The following is a 24,460-nucleotide window of genomic DNA, read 5'->3' on the forward strand; positions in this document are numbered from 1 at the left end:
TTCCAGCTGAAAATAAAATGGGCTACTTACTGTATTTAATGCATCCGTAACCTTCCTGGACATGAATATATTGTATAAATCTCATCTTGAGCTGCTAGGGGTTTGTAAACAACTATTATATATTACTGATGAGTAACATAGGTATTACTTTTCTGTATATTCTCTTGTTTATCACCTTTGTTATATGGGAAATAAAACTGTGTCCCTGACCAGGCAATGCCTGACCCTTTGCTTCTGTCTGTGCACGGATCTGGAGTGTAACATTAAAGTGAAAATAATAACAGCAATACCCACCTTTTCTGAGGAAACAGTGCACAACACAGGGGAGTTGCAAACACGAGACTAGAGGAGACAAAAATGGGATTACAATATTTAGGGTGCTAAAAGAGAATTCAAAAACCTTATGCATGATTAGGTAAAAAGTTTTCCAGTTTGGTTTTTTTTTGTACACAGTGAGGTAACATTCCACAAAGTGCTATGTTTACTTCTCTCTGCATTGTACCTTATTTAATAATTCACTAATTACACAGTACTAAATCTATCAATACCATGCTTCCAAATGTGTCTAAAAGTATCATTTGATGTCCTTACAGTGTTTTACATTAGTGTGCAGGACACCAGATAGTGCTAGACACAGCAAATTAAACTCTCTATTAACCAAATCTTTCAAGAATTCATCAGCCTTCAGGATTAGATTCCACTGACTTTATGGAGGTAGCAGCCAAAGCACCTTTTCTAATCAAGCTGCCACATGCCTTTTTTTGCCACTCCTTTCCCCCCTCCCTCTGCTTTTCTTGGCAGCTTCTTCCTTTCTAATGGCTTTTTTGTTTTTAACATGGTATTATCAGTTACAGAGATGGAAGTGAAGTAACTGCTGCAGCCTCATTAACCCTCTCAACCTTTTTTTCTTTGAACAAAGTGCAAATATTGCTACTCTCTCAAAACACCTACAAGTATCTCTTAAAATAGCAGACCCAACCCAAAAAAATCACTTACCAGACTCCAACTAATCCAACTTGAATGGGAGCACTCAACCAAGGATATCTCTGTTGAAAACAAACCATACACAGTGAGTATGGTATCTTATCTTCTCCCTTCCCCCTTTCTGGAATTCTTGTTTTCTAAGAGACAGATTTTGCACCTAAAAGACCCTTGGACATGAAGGCAAACCCACAGGCAGTGTACCTTAAAGCTGAGCTCCAGTTTGAGAGCCAAATCCCTTTTGAAAAGTAGTAAGGAAATTCCCAGTGGAAACAACATACATTGTGATCCTGATTGATTTAGGATGTGATGCTGAGCCCCTGGGCCTTCTCTCTGAGTCATACAAGCCCACAGTAGCAGGACAGCTGAAATTTGGTGTGGTGCTACCACATCTCTAAAGGGCTCAGTGAATTTTGCCCAGGCATTCCAAGGAAGAGCTTGGTCTGGTTACAGCTCCTTTGGTGACTTTAAATGGTTTTAATGTGCAACTGGAACCACCACCCATAAACAAGGGAGATGTCAAGAAAAAAGGTAAGTCTGCCTCTCTCAGGATATCCTGTCATATGATTTCCCTTGAAGTGTAGGAAGTTGTCCCTGTAGCAACACTCCAGTCCTGCAAGAGTTCACCTTTCATTGAAAGAAAAAAGGGCTGAAAGATCGGGGAAACATAGCTGAGAAAGCAACTAATAACCTATGGATGCATTTTTTAGCATAATCTTCATTACTATAACTTTTGCAGAACTTGAATATATGTCAAGAAATAGAGCTTTTTTGCAGGCTTTTAAAATATTTAAGAACCCGCTCCCCCCCATGTTAGAATTTTAGTTGAAATCCATTACTAGTGAAGTAAACCCAGATCTGTTCAATGGACACTGCTGCTACACTAAAAGCAGTGTCTCAAAAGCAGGACTTACACAGCTGCCATGGAAACACGAAGGGGATTTTAAAACAAAACAGCTCATGAGTTAAAAATCACATGATGCAGTGGATGATGTTTTCAATGAAGATGTTTGTTTCTGCAAGTAGCATTTCTCAAGATACAGAAGTTAGAGGGGAAGCTGGGGAACAAAAGCTGGGCACTAGTTGAGAACAGAAATGGACAAAGGAGATGTAGAAAGCTCAGGAGGACAAAGCTGAGGGCTGAGGAAGGTCACAGCAGTGGAGAAGGCAGAGAAAACAAGCCTGTGTGGAGTAAACTTTCTCCAGAACCTGAGGGAGAAGAAATGATGTAGGAGACTGCTTCTCTTTATTTTTTTTCCTGGAGTCAATCTGTTATCCAGAAATGAGTGCAGGAAGAACTGTGCAATTCAGCAATCACCTGCAACAACAGATAACAAATGGGAACAGACAGGAACAGCAGGAAGGGTGAAGAGTGAAGGCAGCAGAGCTTTGCTGTTCTGGCATTCCCTAAACACCTTCATTTGACTCTCAGATGAGATAAATTCACCCAAAATTCTTTACATTTTATACATCGGGAGAGTCCGTGACAAGAGATGTGAACACAAACTCTCTACTGCAAATGACTTCTGTCTCTGAGAAGGAAGGGAGACGGATGCTGCACATTGCAGTGGGAATGTGGGACCTAAAATACATAACAGAAAAGCCCCAAATATAATTGTATAACTGAAAAGACTCCTGGAAGGTGCCATGAGAGGAATAGATGGCCTCATGCCTTTGCCAGAGTTGGTCATTGATCTGAAAGAGGTGTTGTCTCGTACAGACTCTATAAACAACATGTAGTTCACGTGCTAGAACAGTTTTTGCCAACTTGATCTGAGTTACAGCCTTGCTTTTTCCAGAATGTTACCAGACCGCGCTAATCAAGTAAGATAGTGAGGAAAAACTCTTAACACTGTGAGAGGTCAATATTAAGAACTGGAGTTGCCCAGGAAACAAAGTAATAAAACAAAACTCAAATGCAGGCTGCACACCCCTACAAAGAGATAAAATGGAGAAGCCCACGACAGACAGCAGAAGAATTGACTGTGTTAGAGAACTATCCATTAACTCTGGAAGAAGGCAGTTCCCAATGAATCAGGATCTGATTTCCAGATGTCTTTATGACATTTTAGTGGTTAGTGCAAACAGAGAAAATGGAGAAATGATAATTAAGCAAACAAAAGCTTTAAAGAGAATCATCTTTTTTCTAACTGCTTCCTTTCATTGTTGGATCTAAAAATCTGCCAGCTTTCCCAGGCCAGCTCTGCCTGTTTTAAAAAAAAAACAACTAAATGAAATGACAAGTGAAATTAGGAATGTACAGAAGACTGCAGGGCATAAGACATTCAAGAACAATGCTTGAAAAAAAAAAGCTCTCTGTTCTGGTTTTTACCAGTTTTGAATACAGATTTCAGTTGCAGACTAAGAGACCCCAAAGAACTTGTTTTAAAGATATATGAGGAAATTTCTGGAAAAACTTGCATGTTAATACAGTATGCAGAACAGGAGAGAAACTGAAGCTGGAGCTGCAAGAGTAATAATACAAACTAAAACTTTAGTGTTTGAGTTTTTGTAAATTTTTATGGAAAAACCCAGTTTCTTTCCTTAGGAGAAAAGTGACTTGTAAGTAAAGTCAGTAAATCCTATGCCTCAGAGTAAGGTTGTTTATGGATCCTCCTGCTGCAGCAGGTAAAATACCCTGGTTTTACAAAGAGCTAGTCAGGTATATGTCAGTAGGGATAATGAAACCAGACATTATGCAGCTTAATCAATTACTAGAACACTGCATAATCACCTAAAGGGGCCCCAAAGCTGCTGCTGAAACCTACAGCAAAATCAGGTGTACATATAAAAATACTTTTTCAAGTCAGAAATAATTAGATGCTTTTTGAAGCTGTAAGTATGTGCTTGTGTTCTAAAACCATTCTTGATTCATTTTCTAGCAATAACTTTTGGGAATACTGTTAATTCACACCGATGTCTTAGTGCAAAACACCGGGGGATGTGGGGGGATGAATAGTGCTACATGACCTACATCTCATTTCAAATATCAGAGGATGACAGGCTGCTATTACAGACCAGCATTCAAGGAACATTTCCTTCTGTCTGACTGCAGACCATCGTTCTATTTTTTTTTTATCATTTCACAACCATTTGCCTATTTTCTGGCCTTGTGTGTTGCTTAAAAGGCTTTGGCAAGCATTCAGGAATTATTTCCAAGGGTGGTGGTGTGCAAAGCAAAGGCCAAGGACAGTGAGTTAGAAAAGCATTGCAGGGATGGTGTTGGAGTGCTGTGAATGGGATGGTGCTTCTGGAACCTCAAGAGGACATGCAGAAGCTGTTTGTTAAAAGTACAGCTCATTCCTTAGTGGTTTAATACTAATCTCTACCAAGTGTTACTACTGACTACCTGCAGAGCAGTGTTTCACCTGAACTCACAGTCTCTCAGGCTGAGGGAGAGGAACAGGTGAGCATAAACGGTCATGATGGTACCAAAGACCATTGAGTAGTCACTGAAGAAATCGCTCATTTTTGCTGATCTGAAAAATTCACAACACCCTTATATTGATTATACCACACAAAACCAACAGATATTTGCCTCCAAACCCTGAGGATTGCTGCAACTTCTTCACAATGTTACGTGTTTGCCAGCTGAACTGATAGCATTAATTGATGGACACCTTCCACCACACCAGGTTGCTCCAAGCCCTGTCCAACCCGGCCTTGAACACTTCCAGGGATGGGGCAGCCACAGCTTCCCTGGGCAACCTGTTCCTCTTTTATATCTACAGAAGCACTTTAAAATGGTGTGCCTAACTATGTAATCTCACTGCACAGGTAAAAGGAAGCACAGAAATAGTAAGAGGTATAATTTACACATTTTAGACAAACAAAACAGGCAACTCCACCTGCTTGTCCTCCCAGTCCCCACACACTTTTCCAAGGGAGGGTCTGAAGATTCAGACCATGCTTTTTTTTCAAACTTTTTCTAACAGGAAGGAGATAGATTCTCTTAAGCTTGTTAGGTGGATTTCTCAGGCAGAGACTTTGCCTGGAGCTACGCAATAATTAAATCAGTGATATCAGTTGGTGAATATGAAACTCCCTTTACTGGTAAAAAAAATGAAAGACCTCCTCATCTGAATATTATTTCTCCTGTAGTAGACAACCCTAAGACTCATTTCACTATTGTTCTTTACCCTCTCATGCACACAGAGTGCATAATGTTGATGCAGGTTATGGATTTACCTACACCAGGGGTTTGGCTTCACGCTACATTAGCATAAACAGAATAGAGGAAATAAGTAATCTTTGATGAAGAATGGCCATTCTATGCCTATACTGCACTTTAAATCCAGTAAATTTTAAGGGATGATTTTCAAAAGAAATTTTTTCAAAAGAGAGTTCTTGTTTCCCACCTCAGATTGCTACTACAGCAGCTAAGCAAAGCCTCCTTACTGCTCTCCTGAAAAAAACAGCATTATTAAAATGTTCACACTTTTCCCCCATAAACTCTATTCCAAGACTGAGTAAGGAAGGTAGATTTCATAGGAGGAACTGTGCATTTTAAGAACAATCATGAAAATAACAACAAAAAAGTTCCTATTTTCTGAGTGTCATTTTACATTGTGATAAAAAGAACCAAGCTCTCTCTGAGAAAGGCAGAAAGCAAGTGACAGCTGTAAAGCAAGTTCTACAGGGATGTGCTCCCACAGTGTTTGGGAGGCAAATAAGAAGCCTCAGGAAGTATTTTATATTCATTAAAATATTAGCTTAGGATCTGAAATGCATAGATTATGTAAGACTAACCTTTAAAAAGGCTCTTTTTTCCAATGTATTCATTATGAAGGGAGGAATTGCTGCAAGTAAGATAAAAAATGCATTAACCTTGGAGAAAAAAGCATTTTGTTTTCATTTTCTGTTTAGCCGAACTAACACCTGAACACAATTTTCACAACCTTTTGTCATTCATTGAGTTTTTGTTGCACATTGCCAGTTCAAGATACAGAACTGGTATTTACAGAGTTAAATTCTCCCAATAAGCAAAACTTTTAATTGCATATGTAACTAAACCTGAGCTCAGTAACTCAGCACTGGACAAGAGCACTAAACCAATTCCAAGCAAGTAAAATTTGCTACCATTCCTTTGCTATCTGTATTATTTCTGCAAAAGCATCCCAGGAGCTTTTCTGCTGCACTTCAGTGTAACACACTTTGGATGATTTCACAGTGAGAAACATACATTTCAGGGAACTTCTTACCAGAAAGGCAAACACTGCCTGAGGAACTGTGAGGCAATCTGGCCTCTGAGAAAAATCACTTAGGACTGAAGCTCTCTCTCACATTAGGAACCGACAAACAGGAGCTGCACAGGACTGCAGTTATTCTTACCCATTCCAGGAGCAGCCATAAGAATCCTTGAGATAACCACCTGGGTGATTGCCTGCTGAGCTGCTTTGGATGATTCACCCACTCTGTTCCCATCCTCATCTGTGACGGGGATTCCACACTTGATTTCTCTGTTGAATAAGGAGTAAAAATAAAGCAGTGCTTGAGGTGAACTTATTCACCCTTTTTTGTCATCTTTTGTCCCTTAAAATTGTCAATTATAAGACTGATGTGTTTTGTTTTATTTTATTTTCTAAGCCTGTTTGTAACACTCTTCAGCACAAAAAATTTCAAAAGAGAAAAATCTAGGGAAAAATATGTTGGAAAGTTATCAACTGAATATTTGTAACAACAATCTGCTGCTTGAACCTGGTCACACTTCCAAGAAAGGGAGAAAGGACATGTCTTTTACTCTGTAGCACACAGAAAGGAAAAGATCCTCCAAAGAGCACTTTGGAAAAATGGAATTTTCTGGATTGCCTTATCAGTTGCTCATGGAATACAGATTAGTTTCACTGTCTATGTGAAAATTCCCCTCTGGCGTTCTAGAGTCTGAGTTTTCATTTCAACCACTAAGAATATATTTGCAAGTATAAAATGATGCACAAACTACATTTCTGTAGCTGCATTATTCTCTATTAGGTCTTTTGCTCAAGAGCAGGGCTAGGTGTTAAACTCATACTGGGAGAAGCAGAGAGCACTGCAGGTATCCTGACTGCCTTCATTCTTCTCTTCATATTTTATAAAAGATAAAATAGTACCAAGGATCAAATTCCATTGTAAATACAAAAGTTAAATATTCCCTTTTTTAACCTTGTGTTAAGAGGATGCTTTTAATTTGTTTTTCCCTACTACTATTCTTACTCCATGTCAAATCAGAACACATGAAAGCTTGTTTCTGACAAACTGCATATTTTTGTAATCTCAGATGATCAAACAGAACTGCAGAGCCTGACTTCTATGATTAACTTCTGCATGTGGCATTTGAAGCACCGTTTTTCAAATTACTGTATTCTTTCAAAGTGGAGTCTGTACTCCAGGATCCATGTTGATCAAGTTTTGAAGGATCAGTAATTGGCTTCTGAGATCCAAGACTGAAGAACTCTATGGATATTTACCTGAAGAGAATGAGGATATTCTATTTTATACCTGCCACAAACAATCAGTCAAAACAAGATCCTGCATGAGGTTTTTGCAAGGTCTGAAACAAGCTAAAGATACAGAATGTCCCTTAATCACTTGCTGATCTACAAAGTCAGTAACATCTTTTCTTCCAGCATGAGTGATCTTTGTTCTTTTTCCTACCTTTGTCTCATTAGTGGAATATTAATGCAGTTTGCAGAAGCAACAGCAGCAAAAGGAACAAACCGTCCTATGAGAGGTGAGACGCGCTGTAAAACACACAGAGGGGGGAAAAAGGAAAAGAAAAAATTTACATAATCACTGGCTTTCCCAAAGGTCATATTCAAATGCTTCATCTGATAATCATAGACCAGACCTACTTCCTTTACATTAAAATTCAGTGAAAACTCACTGGTGGGGCAGAGGTAGAAAAATAATAAACATGAAACAGGTCACAAATGCTTCTCTCAGGAGTGAGCAGTGGCAGGAGAGTGGCGAAATCATTCTGAATTTAGTAGCATCACGGGGAAGTGTAATTACATCTCCACTCCAACTGACTTGCAAGTACTATTAAATGCCTTTGACAGGTGAAAAAAAAAACTGCAAAAAAGGCACCTTATTAGATACAGTTTGCATTAACCAAACACAAGGCTGTCTGACATATCTGAGGGAAGGCTGTTTGAAAAACATATATAAAACCTTCTACATGGGGAAAAAATAAGGTTGTGATGTAGAGAAAGGAGCTGCCAAAGGCCATCAGAACTCCACAGTGGGAGCTGTTCACATGACACAGATACACTAGAGCAGAAGTGAGCTGCAAACATCTCACAGAGCACCACAGTCTAGTGAGAATGGAAAAAAATACAGCAATACCTTCGCTAGTGCATTAAGTCCTAAAGCTGTTGCGACAGCACCGGTGGTGGCAGAAACATAGGCTGTTCCCAGCTGGCTAAAAGAGAAATTAAAATGTTTGCACATGCACAGCTACATTTATGTCACTTTTAAAAATAATTACATTTCACACATGTAGTTACGCCCCCCCTGAAGTTAAGAAGTAGACCTTTTTGTGCTACTGCAATAAGATGTGGAGGGAAGATCTAAAAGGATCCTAAATTAAACCATTTGATTTCACTAGCAGTAAAGTCATCTATCAAGCAGCATTGTAATATTGAATCAGGTTCTGCTGGTTGTGCCTGTTCAGCATTTTTTCATGTGTCTAAATGAACACCTTGAAGGATTAGTTCTCTATTTAATTTCCCAATTGCTTAACCTAATAAAATCAGTTTGGATTTCTAAGGCTATGTCTAGAATAGTAATTAAACCATATCAAACCCCATACATTCAGACAACTAAGCTGCAAACACTGCTCTAAACCACACTGTACATACTTCCCAGCTAGGAGGTGTCTGTAAATGCTTTCTCCTGGCCATCATTAAGCAACTTAGCCCCAAAACCAGAAAGTCAAGCACTGGAATTCCAGTTTTCTATTCATAGAATCACGGAATGGTTTGGGTTGGAAGGACCTTAAAGTACATCTTGTTCTACTACCATGCCATGGCCAGGGACACCTTCCACTAAACCAGGTTGCTCCAAGCCCCATCCAACCTGACCTTGAACACTTCTAGAGATGGAGCATCCACAATTTCTCTGGGCAACCTGTTCCAGTGCCTCACAGGGAAGAATTTCTTCTGTATATCTAACCTAAATTTCCCCTCTTTCAGTTTGATTTCCCCTTTTTCAGCTTGAGATTTCTAGCTTTCTGCATCTATTTAGTCTCTCTTTTTGCCATCACACAGAAAGAAGCACACACCATTTCCTTGCAGGAACCTCTTTTTGTAAATAAGCCTGCAGTGTGGTGTGTGCTGTGCACTGAGAAGGCGGCACAGTGACACACCTAAAGGTCCAAAATATCAGCTTAGAAATATGCTGGTATGACACCAAACTGATGAGGCACTTGCAAATGGTTGACTGATCCCTACAACACAGACTCCTGCTAAATCCTACACTGTTAAGAGCTCATGATCAAGGTGCTCAGGGGCTTGTCTTTAATGGCAGAAACGGAGTTCTTGCCTTTGTCATTCTCAGAATTCTCATTGGTGCATATCAAATTAATAATGAGTATAGATGGGAAGACTTAGCCTTCTCTCACCTCAAACTTTAATGCCCAACCATGTTCGAGTACATCAGAGAGCAATTTGTAAACTCATCAGAATTATGTTCAGAATTATGGTTCAGTGTCTGACCTGACAGTGATTGGGGCATCCCCGCTCCTGTTGGTGTAATTTACTACAGCATTGAAGGACTGGTTGATCCACTGCCAGAAAAGCACTGCTGGTGTCGTTCTTGAAAAGAGAAACAATTGTAATTATTATTATTAAAACCACAGTTGAATCAACAGCACAGAAAAATGATGGCAAATCAAGAAAAGCCACTGCAAGCAGTAACCATGCAGAGGTTCTTGTTTATTTAAATGAATCAATACAGTAAATGAGATACTGTCTTATTATCAAGAATTCTTCTAGGAGAAGAATTTAAAACCATTGTAATTAACTAGCAAGGTTCACTTGGGACAAAGGTTTATTGTAATAATAAAAGCACTATAGCAAACCTCTCTATAAAAAACACCCAGAGAAACAGGAAATGCTCTAATTTCCAGAATGCTTTTCCAGGGTTATTATTCCACTACAGTCTGCTAGTTCTCTTTGGAAGATCCATAAGTGACTGAGAGGTGGATTTTAGGAGCCAGGGTTTATCCCTTCAGTCTTCAAAAAGCTAACATAATGCCATTGTTTTAATAAACCTCTGCGACAAACATTCAGTCCCATGGACAACCAGGTTAAAAAAGGCAAATCCAAAATGAAAAATTATTTTCATTAAAATATCTGCATGTTTAAGTAGAGGTACAGAACACAAATTAGTCTGGTTCAATACAGCATGACAAAAAGGTGCCAATTAGTGAGCACAGGTAGGAGGCAGTGAAAAAAATACGTGCTGTACCAGTTGCAGAGTATGCATTTAACAGGCTCACGTGGTCCCTGTTAAACTGCAGATATAATCATTTTACAAGGAGAGTATACCATGGGAAAATTATGTGTTTGTGCACTCAGACCACAATCTCTGTCCACAGCAGAGACATCACTGAAGATTCTGCTCCACCAAAATTTCATTTAGGGGAACCAGGCCACTAAAAGTAACAGTTGCTACTGAAAACTATTTCTTGATCATTAAAATCACGTTTCATAGGACTCTAAAGCTTATATTTAATGAAATTATTTAATAACACAGGCAGCAGCTGCAACAGGAATGTGATTTTCATCAGAGGGCCGATATGGAAACTGAGGGCCAAAGAAGCAGCAACAGTTGTACCAATTATTCTGTAACAGGGCGAAGCAAGGAAGAGATGCTAGAGCAGAAGATGTGTGTCTGTCATGACATTCTGAATTGGGAAGGTATGTTATTTCTTTAAATTGCAAAAAAATTGAAAGATTCAGGAGATTTGGGAATGTATCATTATTCCCTCTGGTTTCCAGTATCTGAGATGCCAAAGTAACAGTGATAAATAAGATGCCAAAGTAACAGTGATAAACCAGCTGAATTTTTTCCATCACTGCTGCTGTTCATCCTCCTTTCTTCCTGTGCATGTGCAACTCTTTTCCTGAGTCATATTTTCCTTTTTCCTTGCTACTGGTGTATAGAGGATATTAGGCCTGCTCTAAGGTTTAGGTGTGACTCACACTGTCTTACTGCACATAGAAGAGCTCTCACAGGTATAACAGGGATTTTGCTTCTTCCAGTGGCCAGCAGTAACCAGAGGATGTGATGTACAGTGACAGAGAGGATACACTGCATCATCCAAGGACTTCTAAACAGTCCTGTTTGCAGTGCTGAGGATTTGGCCCAAAGGAACCAATGCCTTCCAGGCTAATAAATCACCTAGTTGTGAATTTGAGCAATAATGCAAAGAAAAGATACAGAGCTGCTCTATGTGTTATAAGAATAACAGAACATGTGTAAGAGAATAAGCAGTTAACAGGAGGCAGTGCTTGGGAACAGGCAGCTGCACTGAAGGTTTTATTCATATTATTGACTGTTTTTTACAACACACACGTGTTCAAAAGAGCTGGGCCCCTGTTTGGGGTGCGTGTCGAGTTTGTACAATCTCAGCATTCAAAACACTACTGCTATTTTCTCTGAGCAGTTCCTGCTGACCAAGCATTGTGCCAAAAAATATTTAACATAGAGGCTGCTAAAAGATCACATTGGCTCCTGCTGTGGACTTCACTGGATTCCAGAACCTCTGAGGAAATGTAGGGATCAAAGGGGAGCTGGAGGAACTCAATGACCGATGGACCGAAGCATACTGAGTACTCACGTGGCAGACAGAACATCCTGCATGCCAGACCAACAAGGTTAGACATTCCCAGGTATCTCCTCCTCTTTGTCCTCCTCACAACTCTCCTACACAGATGGGATTTTGGAACATTTCCCAGTTTGAGGAAAAGTGGGATGGTGAAGGATGCTAAGGGCTTATTTCACAACTACTTCTAGAGGGAACCGTTAATCAGTGTGAGGGAATGTGAAGAGAGAAGAGAAAAGGAAGCAAAAATTTACATTCAAAACCAGTTATTATAAAACTTTTAACAATAACATTGACTTTCACTTATCTAATTCGTAGGCAAGTATTTCATGTGTTATATTGCCATCCCTTACCTATAAAAGGTCATCATACAACCTGTGATGGTCATGTTCATGGGGACCTGAGCAGACATTCGGCCAATCAAGACCATCTTTTCACCAGTGTCTGGGTGAAAGGCTGAATCATAGATGTATTTTGCTCTCCACAACTCATCTTCTGTCAAGCCAGGTGCTACAATACCTAGTCTTGGGACAAGTTAAAAAAAAAAATAACACAACAGCAAAGAGCACAACTGTTATAAAATGCTGCAACCTCCTGTGAGAAGTGTGGCATCAGAGGATTTTGGGATGTTCACTCTAAGTTAATCAAGCCTCACACTTAGCTTGTAGATCTTCTTTGCCTTTTAAATGGACTGGTGAAATAAAAAGAATCAAAGCTCCCAGCAGTGGTTATGTTGGCTTAGTCAATATATTCAGCACTAAATTTGTATTTACTCAAACCTGTACTAGATTTGAGAGCTAAAATCTCTGGAGCCATTAGTGTGAAACTTTAAAAATTCACTTGGTGAGTATTTAAGACACCACTTGCTCCAAACAATGCAACACATAAGAGGAAGTTTTAAGCTCTGCTGTCATATAAACTATGTTCAGAATTAGACACCTCTGTATTTCAGAACCCTTAACAGGAGTTCTCAGTTGACACAACTCTTCCCCATCCATTTGCAAATTTGTTTTTTTTAAAAAAAGAGTTTCAAGCTCCAAAGTAAGAAAAAAGAGTGGTGCAATGAAAGCAGTGTTTTAAATATTTCCTTTTAAATACCTCACCATGTACTTATCATTGACATGGACGTTTTTGGGGTCAGCAGTAGAAGCAGTCAATGCCATACCTGTAATCATGCACAATTTTCCTTGCATTTTCCAGTTTGGCATCAGACAACAAAATATTCCGGGGGTCTGTTACAGTAAAGAAGTGATTGGCTCGTCCAGAAAAAGTGCTTTGATCCCATCGGGGCTCCTTGATATTAATATTTAATGGTATATCTGCTGACATCTTCTAAAACTCTGTGAAGAAGACAGAAAAATGCGCAATTCAGAATTCTACTTATTTCCTAATGTATCTGTAACCTGCAAGAAGTGGTTATGTTTAGAGTAAAAAAACCCTGAAAATTTGTTGAAAATACTGTATTGAAGGGAAGAAGAAATCAAATATTTCAAGAGATGCCTGAAGTGCGGTAACAGAAGAAATATTTAGTAAAATCCACTTAACTTCTCTGGCCTAGCAAAACAAAACAGAATTAGGAACACAAACCCACCAAGTTCTTTTAATAAATGTTATTTCTCTAAATCCATGTTTTAACAACACAGAGATTATATAATACAACAATCTGCCCCATTATGAACACATGACCAGATCTCCTAATGATACTTCAAAGATGGTTAAAGAACTACAAGGAAGGACACTGAGCTAACATAGTTTTGCATTTATGGGGTATGAAGCCCAGAAAATTAAAAAATACTTCCGGATGACGAAGTTTACTTCAACATCTAATGAAAGGAGGACAGTTCCTCCATAGCACAAGCTATACCAATTTTAACTGTCTTAAGAGAAATTTCTGCAACATATTCAGTATCCAGTTAAAAAAGAGAACATCCTCCAAATAATGTTTGTTCAATGGCTGAAGGAAATTGGATCTATATAAATACAGATGATATCACATAGCATTTTATCCATTTTAATAGGAAAAACATCATTATTATGAGGACAACTAATATGTATAGCACAAGCTGCCACTGAAGTGTATTTTCATCTTAACTCAAGAACACCATGAGGTTGTCTGAGATGATCTTTAAAGTCCCTTCCAAGCCAAACCATTCTGTGATTCTATAATTTCAGAAGGCCACTACATGTGGTACAGGAGGGGAAATTAATCTTTGTCCCCTTCTTCTACTCACATTTCCCTCACTGTTAAGTTCATTATTGCACAGGACCTTTTATCAATAGGATTATTTTTGTGTGATACATTTCTCACCGGGCACATCACAGATGAACACAGATCATGGAAATGAGAGATGACTCAGGGCAGATTTGGAGAACAAAATTCTCATGCAGAGTATCTGAACAGGAGATGCTCCTCAGGTTTCTTTTCCCTTTCTTACTACTTTATAATTAAAAATTCCCTCCCATGAACAGCTACATATTGTGAAACAACAGTCCATCTTCTGGTCTAAAGGGGGAACTGCTGGTTTTACAAAGCCCTATGAAGGCAAGTGCACTCATTTATTCAAAAATTCTTTTCCACCAAAAAAAGGAGAAAAGTCTAGACACTAGGGCTGGTAACTTGTTCTATGAATGCTTCCCTATTGGTATGTCATTTGTAGGAAAGTCCAAGTGTAAAAATATTTTTATAAGTAAATTATCTGTTTCATTAAGAAAAGATTAAAATCTGCTTAGGATAGCTTATGATAATATGTTTAAAGCTGCCTAATGAATGCTGAATAAAGCAGTCCTTAAATAAAAGCTCTTTTCTTTCTTTTCACTCTGATTAGTTCTTTCTTTTCACTCTGATTAGCATATACACTACTGGGTTGTCTGTGAATTGTTTTTATGACCTTCTGATACTTCTGTCCACAAAACCAAGTAATTTAGTAATAAGAAATCTAAACAGTAAAGATCTTCCTTCACTGCAGATGGTTCAAGGTGGATCTACAGAACACAGAATACAACACTTTCACACCCTGTTTTTATCCCCTCCCCACTTGACCTACTCCACGTCTGCTCTGATGCTGATAGAACTTAGTACCTTGGCAGGAAACTAATTCAGCCAGAACAAAGCACCTGCACCTGTACAGGCTGGGTCTGACCTGCTGCAGAGCAGTTCTGTGGAGAACCTGGGGTCCTGGAGGCCAAGAAGGCCAATGGGATCCCGAGGTGCATTAGGAAGAGCATTGCCAGCAGGTCAGGGAGGGAATCCTGCTCCTCTGTTCAGCACTGGTGAGGCTACATCTGGAGTACTGTGTCTAGTTCTGGGCTCCTTAGGACAACAGAGACATGGAGCTCCAGTGGAAGGTACAAAGATGATTAAGGGACTGGATCCTCTTCTTACAAGGAAAGGCTGAGGGAGCTGGGGCTGCTCAGCCTCGAGGGGAGACACCGAGAGGGGACCCCATCAATGTCTGTCAGCGTCTGCAGGGAGGGGCCAGAGGATGGACCAGGCTCTGCTCGGGGGTGCCCAGCAATGGGACAGGAGGAACGGGCAGGAACTGATGCCCAGGAAGTTCCACCTGAACACGAGGGAGGAAGAGCTTCTTTATTGTGCAGTGACCAAGCACTGGAACAGATTGACCAGAGAAGGTGTGGAGTCTCCCCCACTGGAGATACTCCAGAGCTGTCTGGATGCAATCCTGTGCCATGTGCTTTGGGATGATCCTGCTTGAGCAGGGATGTGGGACCAGATGACCCACTGTGGTCCCTTCCAACCTTCCGGTGACTGTGTGAAAGCAAAGTGAGGTCAGCTCAGTCTCCTGGGTTAGGATGTTGAAGAGGCACAGCAGAAGGTCAGGGAGCATGGAAGGTCTGCACTCCCATGATCCTCCAACAGACTAACCAGTGATCACCCTGGGTGACCACTGTGCTCAAGTTCAAGATCTGCAGAAGCAGGAGGAGTAAGGTTTACAAATCTTGAGGCCTAGCCTTAAATCTGCAGGGAAAACAACGAACAAGGATCATAGAGCATAGCTCTATGACAAAATAAACATTTTGACGTGCCAGAATCAAGAGACTGAGGTGCAAGAGAGGTCTAACTTACTGTAAACTGGAAAAACTCTCAGGCCTTGTCTATCTGCAGGTATGATGGCAGAAGAGAGAGCATGATCTAAGCAGCAGGGGTAAGAGAGTAACCAGGGTGGATGTAACACACTCTAGTAAAGTAAAAGCAACTCAAAGACAATACACAACTACTCTGGTTGCCAGCACAAGGTAAAATTCCTATTTCCATGCCTTTATGCTTGCTGTTACCCAGACTAGCCAGACTAAGCTAGCAGGAGCATGTCAGCACATGCTTTGGTCTTTCTTTCTCCTTGTAAATCTACCCAAGAAGTGTTAGTGCTGCAGCAGCAAAAAGGAACCTACCAGGAAAATGGACAAGATCCATTAATACATGTGCTATAACAAAAGTTCATGCTTGAACTTACTGTGCGTGTTTAGAAAAGTGGCAACAGAAGACACTGACTTTACTATTACCAATCTTAATAAAGATAAAGGTCAGTATATAGCCTCCAATCCTGCATAGGATGTGTGGGCAGGACAGCTGTCTACCCTGAAAAAGGTTAGATCTCATGTAAAAGGGGGTTAAAATTTTAGGTGAAAGCTATTTAAGTGCCCAAACCCATTTTCTTTTCTCAGTGATGTGACTGATATAACTGATTTGCCCTTTTAGTAGGTAAGCAGGAACATTGCTGCCCTAAAGGACTTTAAAATGAACCAGATAGACCACCAGTGCCCACAGAGAAGGAGCTGGTGTCACACGTACAAAGGAGTGTAAAAGAACTCAGATACTGGAATAATATCATTTGGAACCACATAAAACTTGCAGTGAAGTGAAAAGGGTGGCTGTGTTTGCCAGTCTTGGGACTCTGAGTCATAGACCTGTTACAACAGCACCGAAGAGGACAAGGGAATTTCTGTCTTGAAAACTTAGAAGTTTTCCAGCAAAACGTTTTTAGAATAAAAGCCCCACCTCTTGTTTAAAAGAGACTGTATGATGCTACTCATGACCTATCAGACCCAATTAGTAAATGCTGAAAAGGGAAATAAATCCCATAAAGCAAAAAACATAAGCTAATAAAATGCTGAGGTACTTCAAAGGGATCCTCTTATAAAACAAAATGTCCAACTATAAAGTAAAAATGGTGACTATGCACAAAAATGGTTTCATCAATATATTATCTATAAGCCACACAGTCATCATTATGAACTATATGGCTTTTTAAAAATTTTTTTTTATTTAAACAGTGAGACTGTAAAACTCCAAGAAATACGTACAGCACCCTCAATATAAGTTGCTGCAACACTATTTTACCTACCTGTCACCTTAATTTTCAGATACAATTTCAGAGAGGTGCTGCTTTTTGCATAGGCCATTCAAATAATAACAAAGGCACTGTAATAAAACAACTTAAGATTTAATTATTATTTTGACTACAATGCTTTGTCAAGGGTGTAACTCCACTACCTTCAGTGACATAATTTTCCATCTGTATTAAGTATGCCCAAGATTTAAGTTCTCATTATCCATAATTTAATTGTGTAAAGAAAAAATAAAGGACTTTTTGGTTAAATCAAATTTAAATAAATCCATCTGAACCCTGAGATAAATAGAAAGTTTGAAAAGGAACTGGAAAGCAAAACCACAATTCCTCTACAACAGAGATAAAACTGTTTGCTTTGTTACAGTCAACTAAGGAAGGCAAACCTCAATAACTACTAATAACTAATTAAGGAGCTTATGTATAAACACTTGAATTTATTGTTCCCACCTGCTGCTATCAGTAAGTACCAACAGAGGGGAGACCACCCTGAAAGAGGACAAATATTTGAATCAACAGCACCTGAAATGTTGAGGTGGAAAGGTACAGCAAAACTGCCCAAGCTGATACCAAAACAACTCTCCTCCACAAACAATTGCATTAACAGAGGATTTGGGAAACAACGTGAATTTTACAAACACATCAGTTACTGTAATAACCCATAGTGAAATATCACTTTGAGGTCGTGTTCCCAGAGGAGGATCAGCAGTAATGGAAAGGATAAAAGACAGCGTTGTAACATGGTCAAACAATTAACATCTATCATGGAAAACATGTAGTAAGGAAGGAAATTAGACATATTTTCACTGTTTTAAAGAACAGATCAATTAGAAAGGTATTTAACAGAAGCTCTGGTACCTGCAAACCTTGCAGCTGGTGATGGTCCCCACCAGTAAATTAAATCAGCAATAAAGAAAGGACTATGCTCTCTGGCACAGTCACATCACTAAACCAGGGCGGCTGTATCCAAACTGCCCATGGAGAACGGCAGCTAAATCCTGCCTCGTGCTGCCGGATTGTCTGCGTGAGCATCAGCTGTCCCGGGCAAAACCGCTCCCGCTGCACTCCAGCGAGTTAACAATGCAGGGCATGGCATTCCCATGACCAGGAATGGTTTTGGCACTGTGTGTGTCCCCAGCACTGACACAGAGGTTTTATTACCCCTATTTCACACCGCGCCTTTTCCTGCAAGGTGTGTTTTCAGAATTGTAACTGATTGTGAGTTCATAAATTTTTCCATAAACACATGACTGTGTTTTCCCCCTACAAGGAAAGGCTGGGAGAATTGGGATTGTTCAGCCTGGAGAAGAGACGCTTAGGGATGTCTGAATTGTGGCCTTCCAGTACCTGAAAGGAGCCTACAAGAAAGGTAGAGAGAGACTATTTACAAGGGCCTGGAGTGACAGGACAAGGAGGAATGGCTTCAAACCAACAGAGTAAAAGTTAGATTGGATATTGGGGAAAAAAGTCTATACTTTGAGGGTGGTGAGACCTTGGCACAGGTTGCCCAGAGAAGCTGTGGCTGCCCCACCCCTGGAAGTGTTCAAGACCAGGTTGGACAGGGCTTGGAGCAACCTGGTCTGGTGGAAGGTGTCCCTGCCCATGGCAGGAGGTGGGATGAGATGATCTTTAAGGCCCCTTCCAACCCAAACCATCCTGTGATTCTGTGACTGTCAAGTGAAAGAACTAGCCAAGCTTGGCACCTTCTCAGCACATAGTTCTGCAGACCAGAGGCAATGAGATGTGGGGATACAGGTGGTAGATCCCAGAGAGGACACCACTGTGCAAAACTGCACTTCCCAAGTGCTTTACAGCGAATTTCTCTACTGCTCTCTCTCCAGATCTCCCTGCTGCCTCCTCACCTTCGCCCAATGCTCTCTCAGCTCTAGTAATCAGAAAATAAAAACTTAATAAAAAGCACATTAGAACTCACTGATGACTAAGGTCTTAGTTTATCTGAACAGAACTCTCAACTTCTTATACAGAAATCTTTATTTTAAATCATTAATGCTTTTACTATCTTTTTCATCTTGTACTTTCAATCAGAAAGTGACAATGAACTGAGCTGGAAGCCCCAGTACCAAGAATACCCAAATTTCTTGCCCTCTCTGATCAGATAGAATCATCTGCCAGTTTGTGGTCTAATGGTTAATAGTAATATTAACTGAAGGGGGGAAAAGAGCTTAAGAATAAGGGAGAGTGGCCTCTACTAATATAATAATTACATACAAAAGCAGCACAAAGTCTGATGAACACTTTTGGTACAAAGGCTAAGTTTAGATTTGCCACAAAACCAGCAACAGCAGAAAACTTTAAACCTTGTTTAAAGGTTAACAACACCAATTATACAAAATGCAGATTCAGGAGTTGTCAGGAGTTCAACTCTCTGCAGTTCCTTTTCAAAGTTCATGTTTTAAACATCCCATTGAAGGTCACGCAACCACTTTTCAAATCAAAGCAACAGCTAAGAGAGTAGCAATTACTATTTAATATATTTCAGACAGTAACATACCACACAATTTTGAACAACTCAGACATTTGATCATTTTTTTATACCATATATAAACTGTATTGCATGACTGAAAAATCCAGATGGGCACATGGTCTTGGAAATTCTGGGCAACTTGAACTCACGCAGCAGCACATAAATGATGAAAAGTAGCTTTGCTACCCTGCTTGGAAACATTTATATTTTCTTATGTCACTGACACCTTGTATTTTAACCCCAGCCCTGAAAAAAATGCACTCCATAAGTAAGAAACTTCGTCAGTTCTTTCCAGTATCTAAGCTAAAATTGGGAGTAGGGTGATAGAAAAAGAAATTTCATAGTGATGTAACTGTGAACCCAGAGAGAAGTCTGAAGAGAATTCCACATCCAAAAGTAGTGCAGATATAATTGCGATAATGCATATTGTGACATCTCACAACCTCCCAAACTACAACCTGCAATTCTCAGTTACAAAACATGGAATGTGCTGGGTATTCCAGCTTAAAAGAGAATTCTAACCAGCTTGCACACAGGAGGGCAAGTGAGCCAACACAAATAGTGAAAGAAAGGTATAACCTGTGTGGTGTCCTTTACCAGGACTCAAATCCCTAAGTTCAGGTGATGCAAAGGTGCTCAGATCAGATCATCATTCACAAAATCTCCGAGAGGCAACTAAGAATTCCTTTTTAAAAAAATGAGAGTCAGGCTTTTCCCTGAAAATCCAGTAAAAATAGGAGGTAACAGCATTATCTCTTTCTTAACAGAACTCTTTAGGATTCTTTATGATAGGAATAGTTCAAAAGTTAGAGTCAGATGCTGCTGACATTTTATGTGCAGACTCGTTGGGAGAGAGAAAAAATAGATTTGACACACTTAGGCCCCTAAATCTCTATTTTTCAAAGCAGTGCCTTAACAGCCTGATGTCCAGCTATCCGTGCTCTGCTCTGCAAAATGAGATGTAGGTTGGAAACCCCTGAGGTCAAGAAAAGTACTTGCTGCTATAAAATGGGGAGAAGAACAGCTCTTCTTCCTCCAACATGTTTATTAGCAAAGTGTCCCTTGCACCAAATTGCTGTTTGTTTTTGCACAGTTGAGTTCTTTTGAAACATTTCCTTTCTTTTGCATGCTGCTTTTATAAAGAAATACTCAGAGGTCTTGTTAGGCCTCTTTATTCCTCAAATAACACAATGTTCTTTTTTGGGGCTCCTTTGTCTGAACAAACTCGGATTTTTCTTTTCCAATGCCCAGTTTTCCTCAACAGCCACCCAAATGGCTGCTGTGTTGGCTTAGGAGAAAAGACAGGAGATTAACCACCCTCCCATTAGTAAAAGGTGATTTGTTCTGCTTTAAAACTACAACACATTGGCAAAGCAACAGCGGAAGGGCAAACCCAGCTACTACCCACAGTTTAATTGCTCTGGCAAAGAAAAGAACACGAGGCCTTCTCCAGGGATGTCAGTCAGGGCAGTTAATTAGTTCAAATGAGAAGAACTTCTACGGAAAAAAAAGCATTTTTGTGTGGTGGCAAAAGAGCACATAGCAGACTTACCAGGGTTGGTAAGTAATGGTATTTGGTATTCCTCTATTTGCACTAGTTTGCTGCCACAGCTTGAAATAAGCAGCACAGCTGATGACTGGGAGAAGTATGATGCAATGTTCTTACACCAAATGTTAACAAAGCCACTTGCCAAGTTTTCATTCCCCAAAGCAGCTTCTACCATCAAATACCTACTTAAATCACCAGAGGAAAAAAAACATCTTTGTCTGCACTATGATTTTTCCTATTGCAATCCTAAATGAAACGCTGGAGAAGGCAAATCATGGCAACACTACAAGATGCTTGTTTTTTTTTTCTTTTTTTGCTTATAAATGTACATCCCACTTGTAGCCTAGCAACAAAAGCAGCAGCCTGGGTGAAACGGATGGAACCTGCTGCTGGGGCTCTCTCCTCAAAACAGGAGCCATCTTTGGAGTGTAACTGGACCAGAGATTTCATCATTCTGCACTAAAGCCACCTCCAGATGTTAGAGGCTCCTGCAGCCAACTCAGCAGTGTCGGCTTTCAATCTGCCACTTCTTTTCCCATCCCCATCAAACATGAGGTAGATCACAGAGAGACAACACGTGTCCACCTCATCTCCACATTCAGAAAAATAAACCTTCTTTGCTAAACAGGGTTAGTGCAAGCTCTTATTTCAGTCCTGATCGCTGCAAGCTTGTTTCTGCTCCTTAGTTTCTAACACCCCCACCGGTAAACTGCAGGAGGTTTGGCTCTACCCAGGCATGTTCATGGCCCTTTTCTGTACTTTTTCACTATTTCATGTATCTTTTTCTAACAGGATCCATACGGGTGATTTTTTAATTGCGTAGTGATACAAAGCCAGTCTTCACTCCCCCCTTCCCATTATAATAAAAATAAATTGTTTATAGTTAAAAAAATAAAAATATCAATACTCATAATTAAAATCCCTATCTCTGGCTATCAGGTATCTGACCTTGAAGTTATTTGGTGTATTCCTCCCCTGGAAAGGACGATCCTGCAGGCCTGGGATCTGTGCAGCTGCCACGCAATCCCTGTGACACAGAGCTCATGCTCAGGGGAGAGCGAGTGGTCAGGGGGAGATTTTGGGAGCAGGTGGGGTAGCAGGGAGCTGCTATGTGTGCAGAGAGGAGGCAGCCCCACAGTGCCGGCTGTGTGGCACTGCCAATGCCCAGCCCTGCTTCCACAAGGACAGGGTGACACATGGAGCTGGGACCCTGCGGAAGGGATAGGATAACACATGGGGCCGGACCCAGTGGAGGGGACAGGGTGACAAATAGATCGGGGTCTCTGCAAAGGTAGCACAGGTGACAGATGGGGCTGGGCCCTTGCAGAGGGACCAGGGGGTGGCATGGGGGGCTGGTCCCCTATGGAGGGGACTGAGGTGGCAGATAGGGCTGGGTGCCTGTGGAGGGGACGGGGTGACGTACAGAGCAGAGACCCCAACAGAGTGAACAAAATGACACATGGGGCTGGACCCCTGTGGAGGGGACAGGGGTGACAAACAGATCAGGGCCTCTGCCGGGGTGACAGAGGAGACCGATGGGGCTGGTCCCCAGTGGAGGGGAATGGGGCGACACGCGGGGCTGGTGTCCTGTGGAGAGGGCTGAGGCGACGCGGGGGGCTGTGTCCCCGCCCAGCCGGCGGTACAGCAGTGGGGGTGACATCGGCAGTGGCTCCTCCGCCCGCGGCCCATCCCCGGCCCCGGTACTCACCGCGGCCGCCGGCCCCACGCCGCCCTGGCCCCGCTGCCCGGAAGAGCCTCGCTCGGCGGCGCGGGCGAGGGCCTGGGGGAGGTGGCGGGGCCGCCCGGCTCCGCCTCGCTCCGCCCCGGCGGGGCAGGGCCCGGCAGGGCCGCGGTGTGCGGGCAGCGCCCAGGGCAGCGTCGCCCTCCGCCCACCCGCCAGCTCCCCTGGGGCACCGGAGCTGCCCGGAGTGCCTTACAGTTCTCTCACAGTTAATTACATTAATTATTCCATAGAATCTTCTCAGCTGGAAGGGACCGACAGGGATCATCAGAGTCCCACTCCTGGCTCTGCACAGGACACCCCCAACAATCCCACCATGTGCCCGAGAGCGTTGTCCAAACGCTCCTTGAGCTGTATCAGGCTTTCCTGGGGAGCCCAACCACCCTCTGGGAGAAGAAGCTTTTCCTAACATCCAGCCTAAACTTCCCCTGGCACAGCTCCGGCTGTTCCCTCAGGTCCTGTCCCTGGTCACAGCTGCCCCTCTGCTACCCCTCGTGAGGAAGCTGCAGACCCCGATGAGGTCTGACCTCGGTCTCTTCCGGGCTGCACTGGATTGGGATTGTTGTTACAGGTTTATTATTAGAAACCCAAGCCACACTAAAGACCCCAAACCTGGCGATGAGATGACAATAAACTGCTTTGTACGAGGACAGCACCGACAGCTCAGGAGGCTGCTTTGAAGGTTGCTCAAGTACAAGAGGCCTTGTCACGTCACTCTCCCCTAAAGGAGGAGATAAAAAAATGCATTACCAGCCACATAAGGATTATCCACGTGTCACTGTCACCCCCTTGCTGGGCTTGCTCACACTCAAGCAGTACATCCCTTCCTCAGCTGGGTTCCCAACCCATAACCCTGGTGTCTGGTATAGGCTCTGGGAAGGCAGCAGTGCTCCTATAAAAGCATCGCTGTTGCTTTCCTCTTGGACTCAGCCTGTTCCCAGGCTCAAAGCAGCAACAGTCTAATCTGCACATCGTGGTTCTGTTATTTTGTCCATGTTTTTCAGGGCAGGATGTGTCTTCATCTCTATTTAAGCAATTTAAAGCTGCTGGTACCCAGAACTGATGTTCTGGATGCAGCTGTGGAAGAGGAAATCAGCACTGGGACAAATGGTGGCCTCGCCACTGTAACTTTCCTTCTTTCTGTTACTCCCAGGGGTGGCTGGGCTGCTGTGACAGTAGAAACACTCAGGAATTTCAACCCTTCTGTTTTCCTCTTTCACTTCCTGAAGTCCACATCTGTACTGTGCAACCTTCTGCCTCATGCCCACGGTCTGTAACTCAACATGTCACGACGGGTGACACTGTCCCTGGGGCTGACAGGGGCACAGTGTGAGCACAGGGATGCGATCAGGCACCTCTGGGATCAGCGGGGGCACGGCCACAGCCAGGGGAGGGCAGGGGGTCAGCCCAGGCAGGATCACGGCAGTGGGCACCTTGTCCTGCAACTGCCATGGGCGTGGGGAGTGCCCTTTGTGGGATGACACTGCTCCCTTGGGTGCCAACCAGACCCGATCAATACCGACCCGACCCAACC

General features: G+C 41.8%; 1 protein-coding gene and 1 long non-coding RNA gene across 12 annotated transcripts in view; both read right to left on the reverse strand.

Moving 5' to 3' along the window:
- SFXN1 (sideroflexin 1) overlaps window positions 1-24,460 on the reverse strand; it is a 43,313-nt gene that overhangs the window by 1,282 nt on the left and 17,571 nt on the right. For 3 of the 11 annotated variants that reach the window (XM_017828116.1, XM_017828111.1, XM_017828115.1), the window contains exons 2-12: window positions 23,539-23,647; window positions 22,134-22,212; window positions 12,954-13,128; window positions 12,142-12,312; window positions 9,675-9,773; window positions 8,305-8,380; window positions 7,615-7,700; window positions 6,313-6,440; window positions 5,731-5,780; window positions 997-1,046; window positions 295-342 (exon numbers count right to left, since the gene is read on the reverse strand). In XM_017828116.1, the coding sequence (XP_017683605.1) occupies window positions 295-342; window positions 997-1,046; window positions 5,731-5,780; window positions 6,313-6,440; window positions 7,615-7,700; window positions 8,305-8,380; window positions 9,675-9,773; window positions 12,142-12,312; window positions 12,954-13,117 (872 nt within the window). In that variant the 5' untranslated portion in view covers window positions 13,118-13,128; window positions 22,134-22,212; window positions 23,539-23,647. Of the gene's footprint in view, window positions 1-294; window positions 343-996; window positions 1,047-5,730; window positions 5,781-6,312; window positions 6,441-7,614; window positions 7,701-8,304; window positions 8,381-9,674; window positions 9,774-12,141; window positions 12,313-12,953; window positions 13,129-14,928; window positions 14,947-17,148; window positions 17,226-18,009; window positions 18,120-22,133; window positions 22,213-22,893; window positions 22,963-23,538; window positions 23,648-24,359; window positions 24,437-24,460 lie in introns of those variants that run through there. The other 8 variants (XM_017828117.1, XM_017828112.1, XM_017828114.1 and 5 more) reach the window with 8 other exon arrangements.
- On the reverse strand, window positions 1,120-5,724 carry LOC108503792. Its single transcript, XR_001876916.1, has 2 exons — window positions 4,360-5,724; window positions 1,120-2,299 (listed from the first exon to the last, which is right to left on the reverse strand). It is a non-coding gene; the product is annotated as an uncharacterized LOC108503792 (long non-coding RNA).

Source organism: Lepidothrix coronata, unplaced genomic scaffold (genome assembly GCF_001604755.1).
Source record: "Lepidothrix coronata isolate B3197 unplaced genomic scaffold, Lepidothrix_coronata-1.0 Scaffold146, whole genome shotgun sequence".
In the NCBI taxonomy this organism is placed as follows: Eukaryota; Metazoa; Chordata; class Aves; order Passeriformes; family Pipridae; genus Lepidothrix; species Lepidothrix coronata.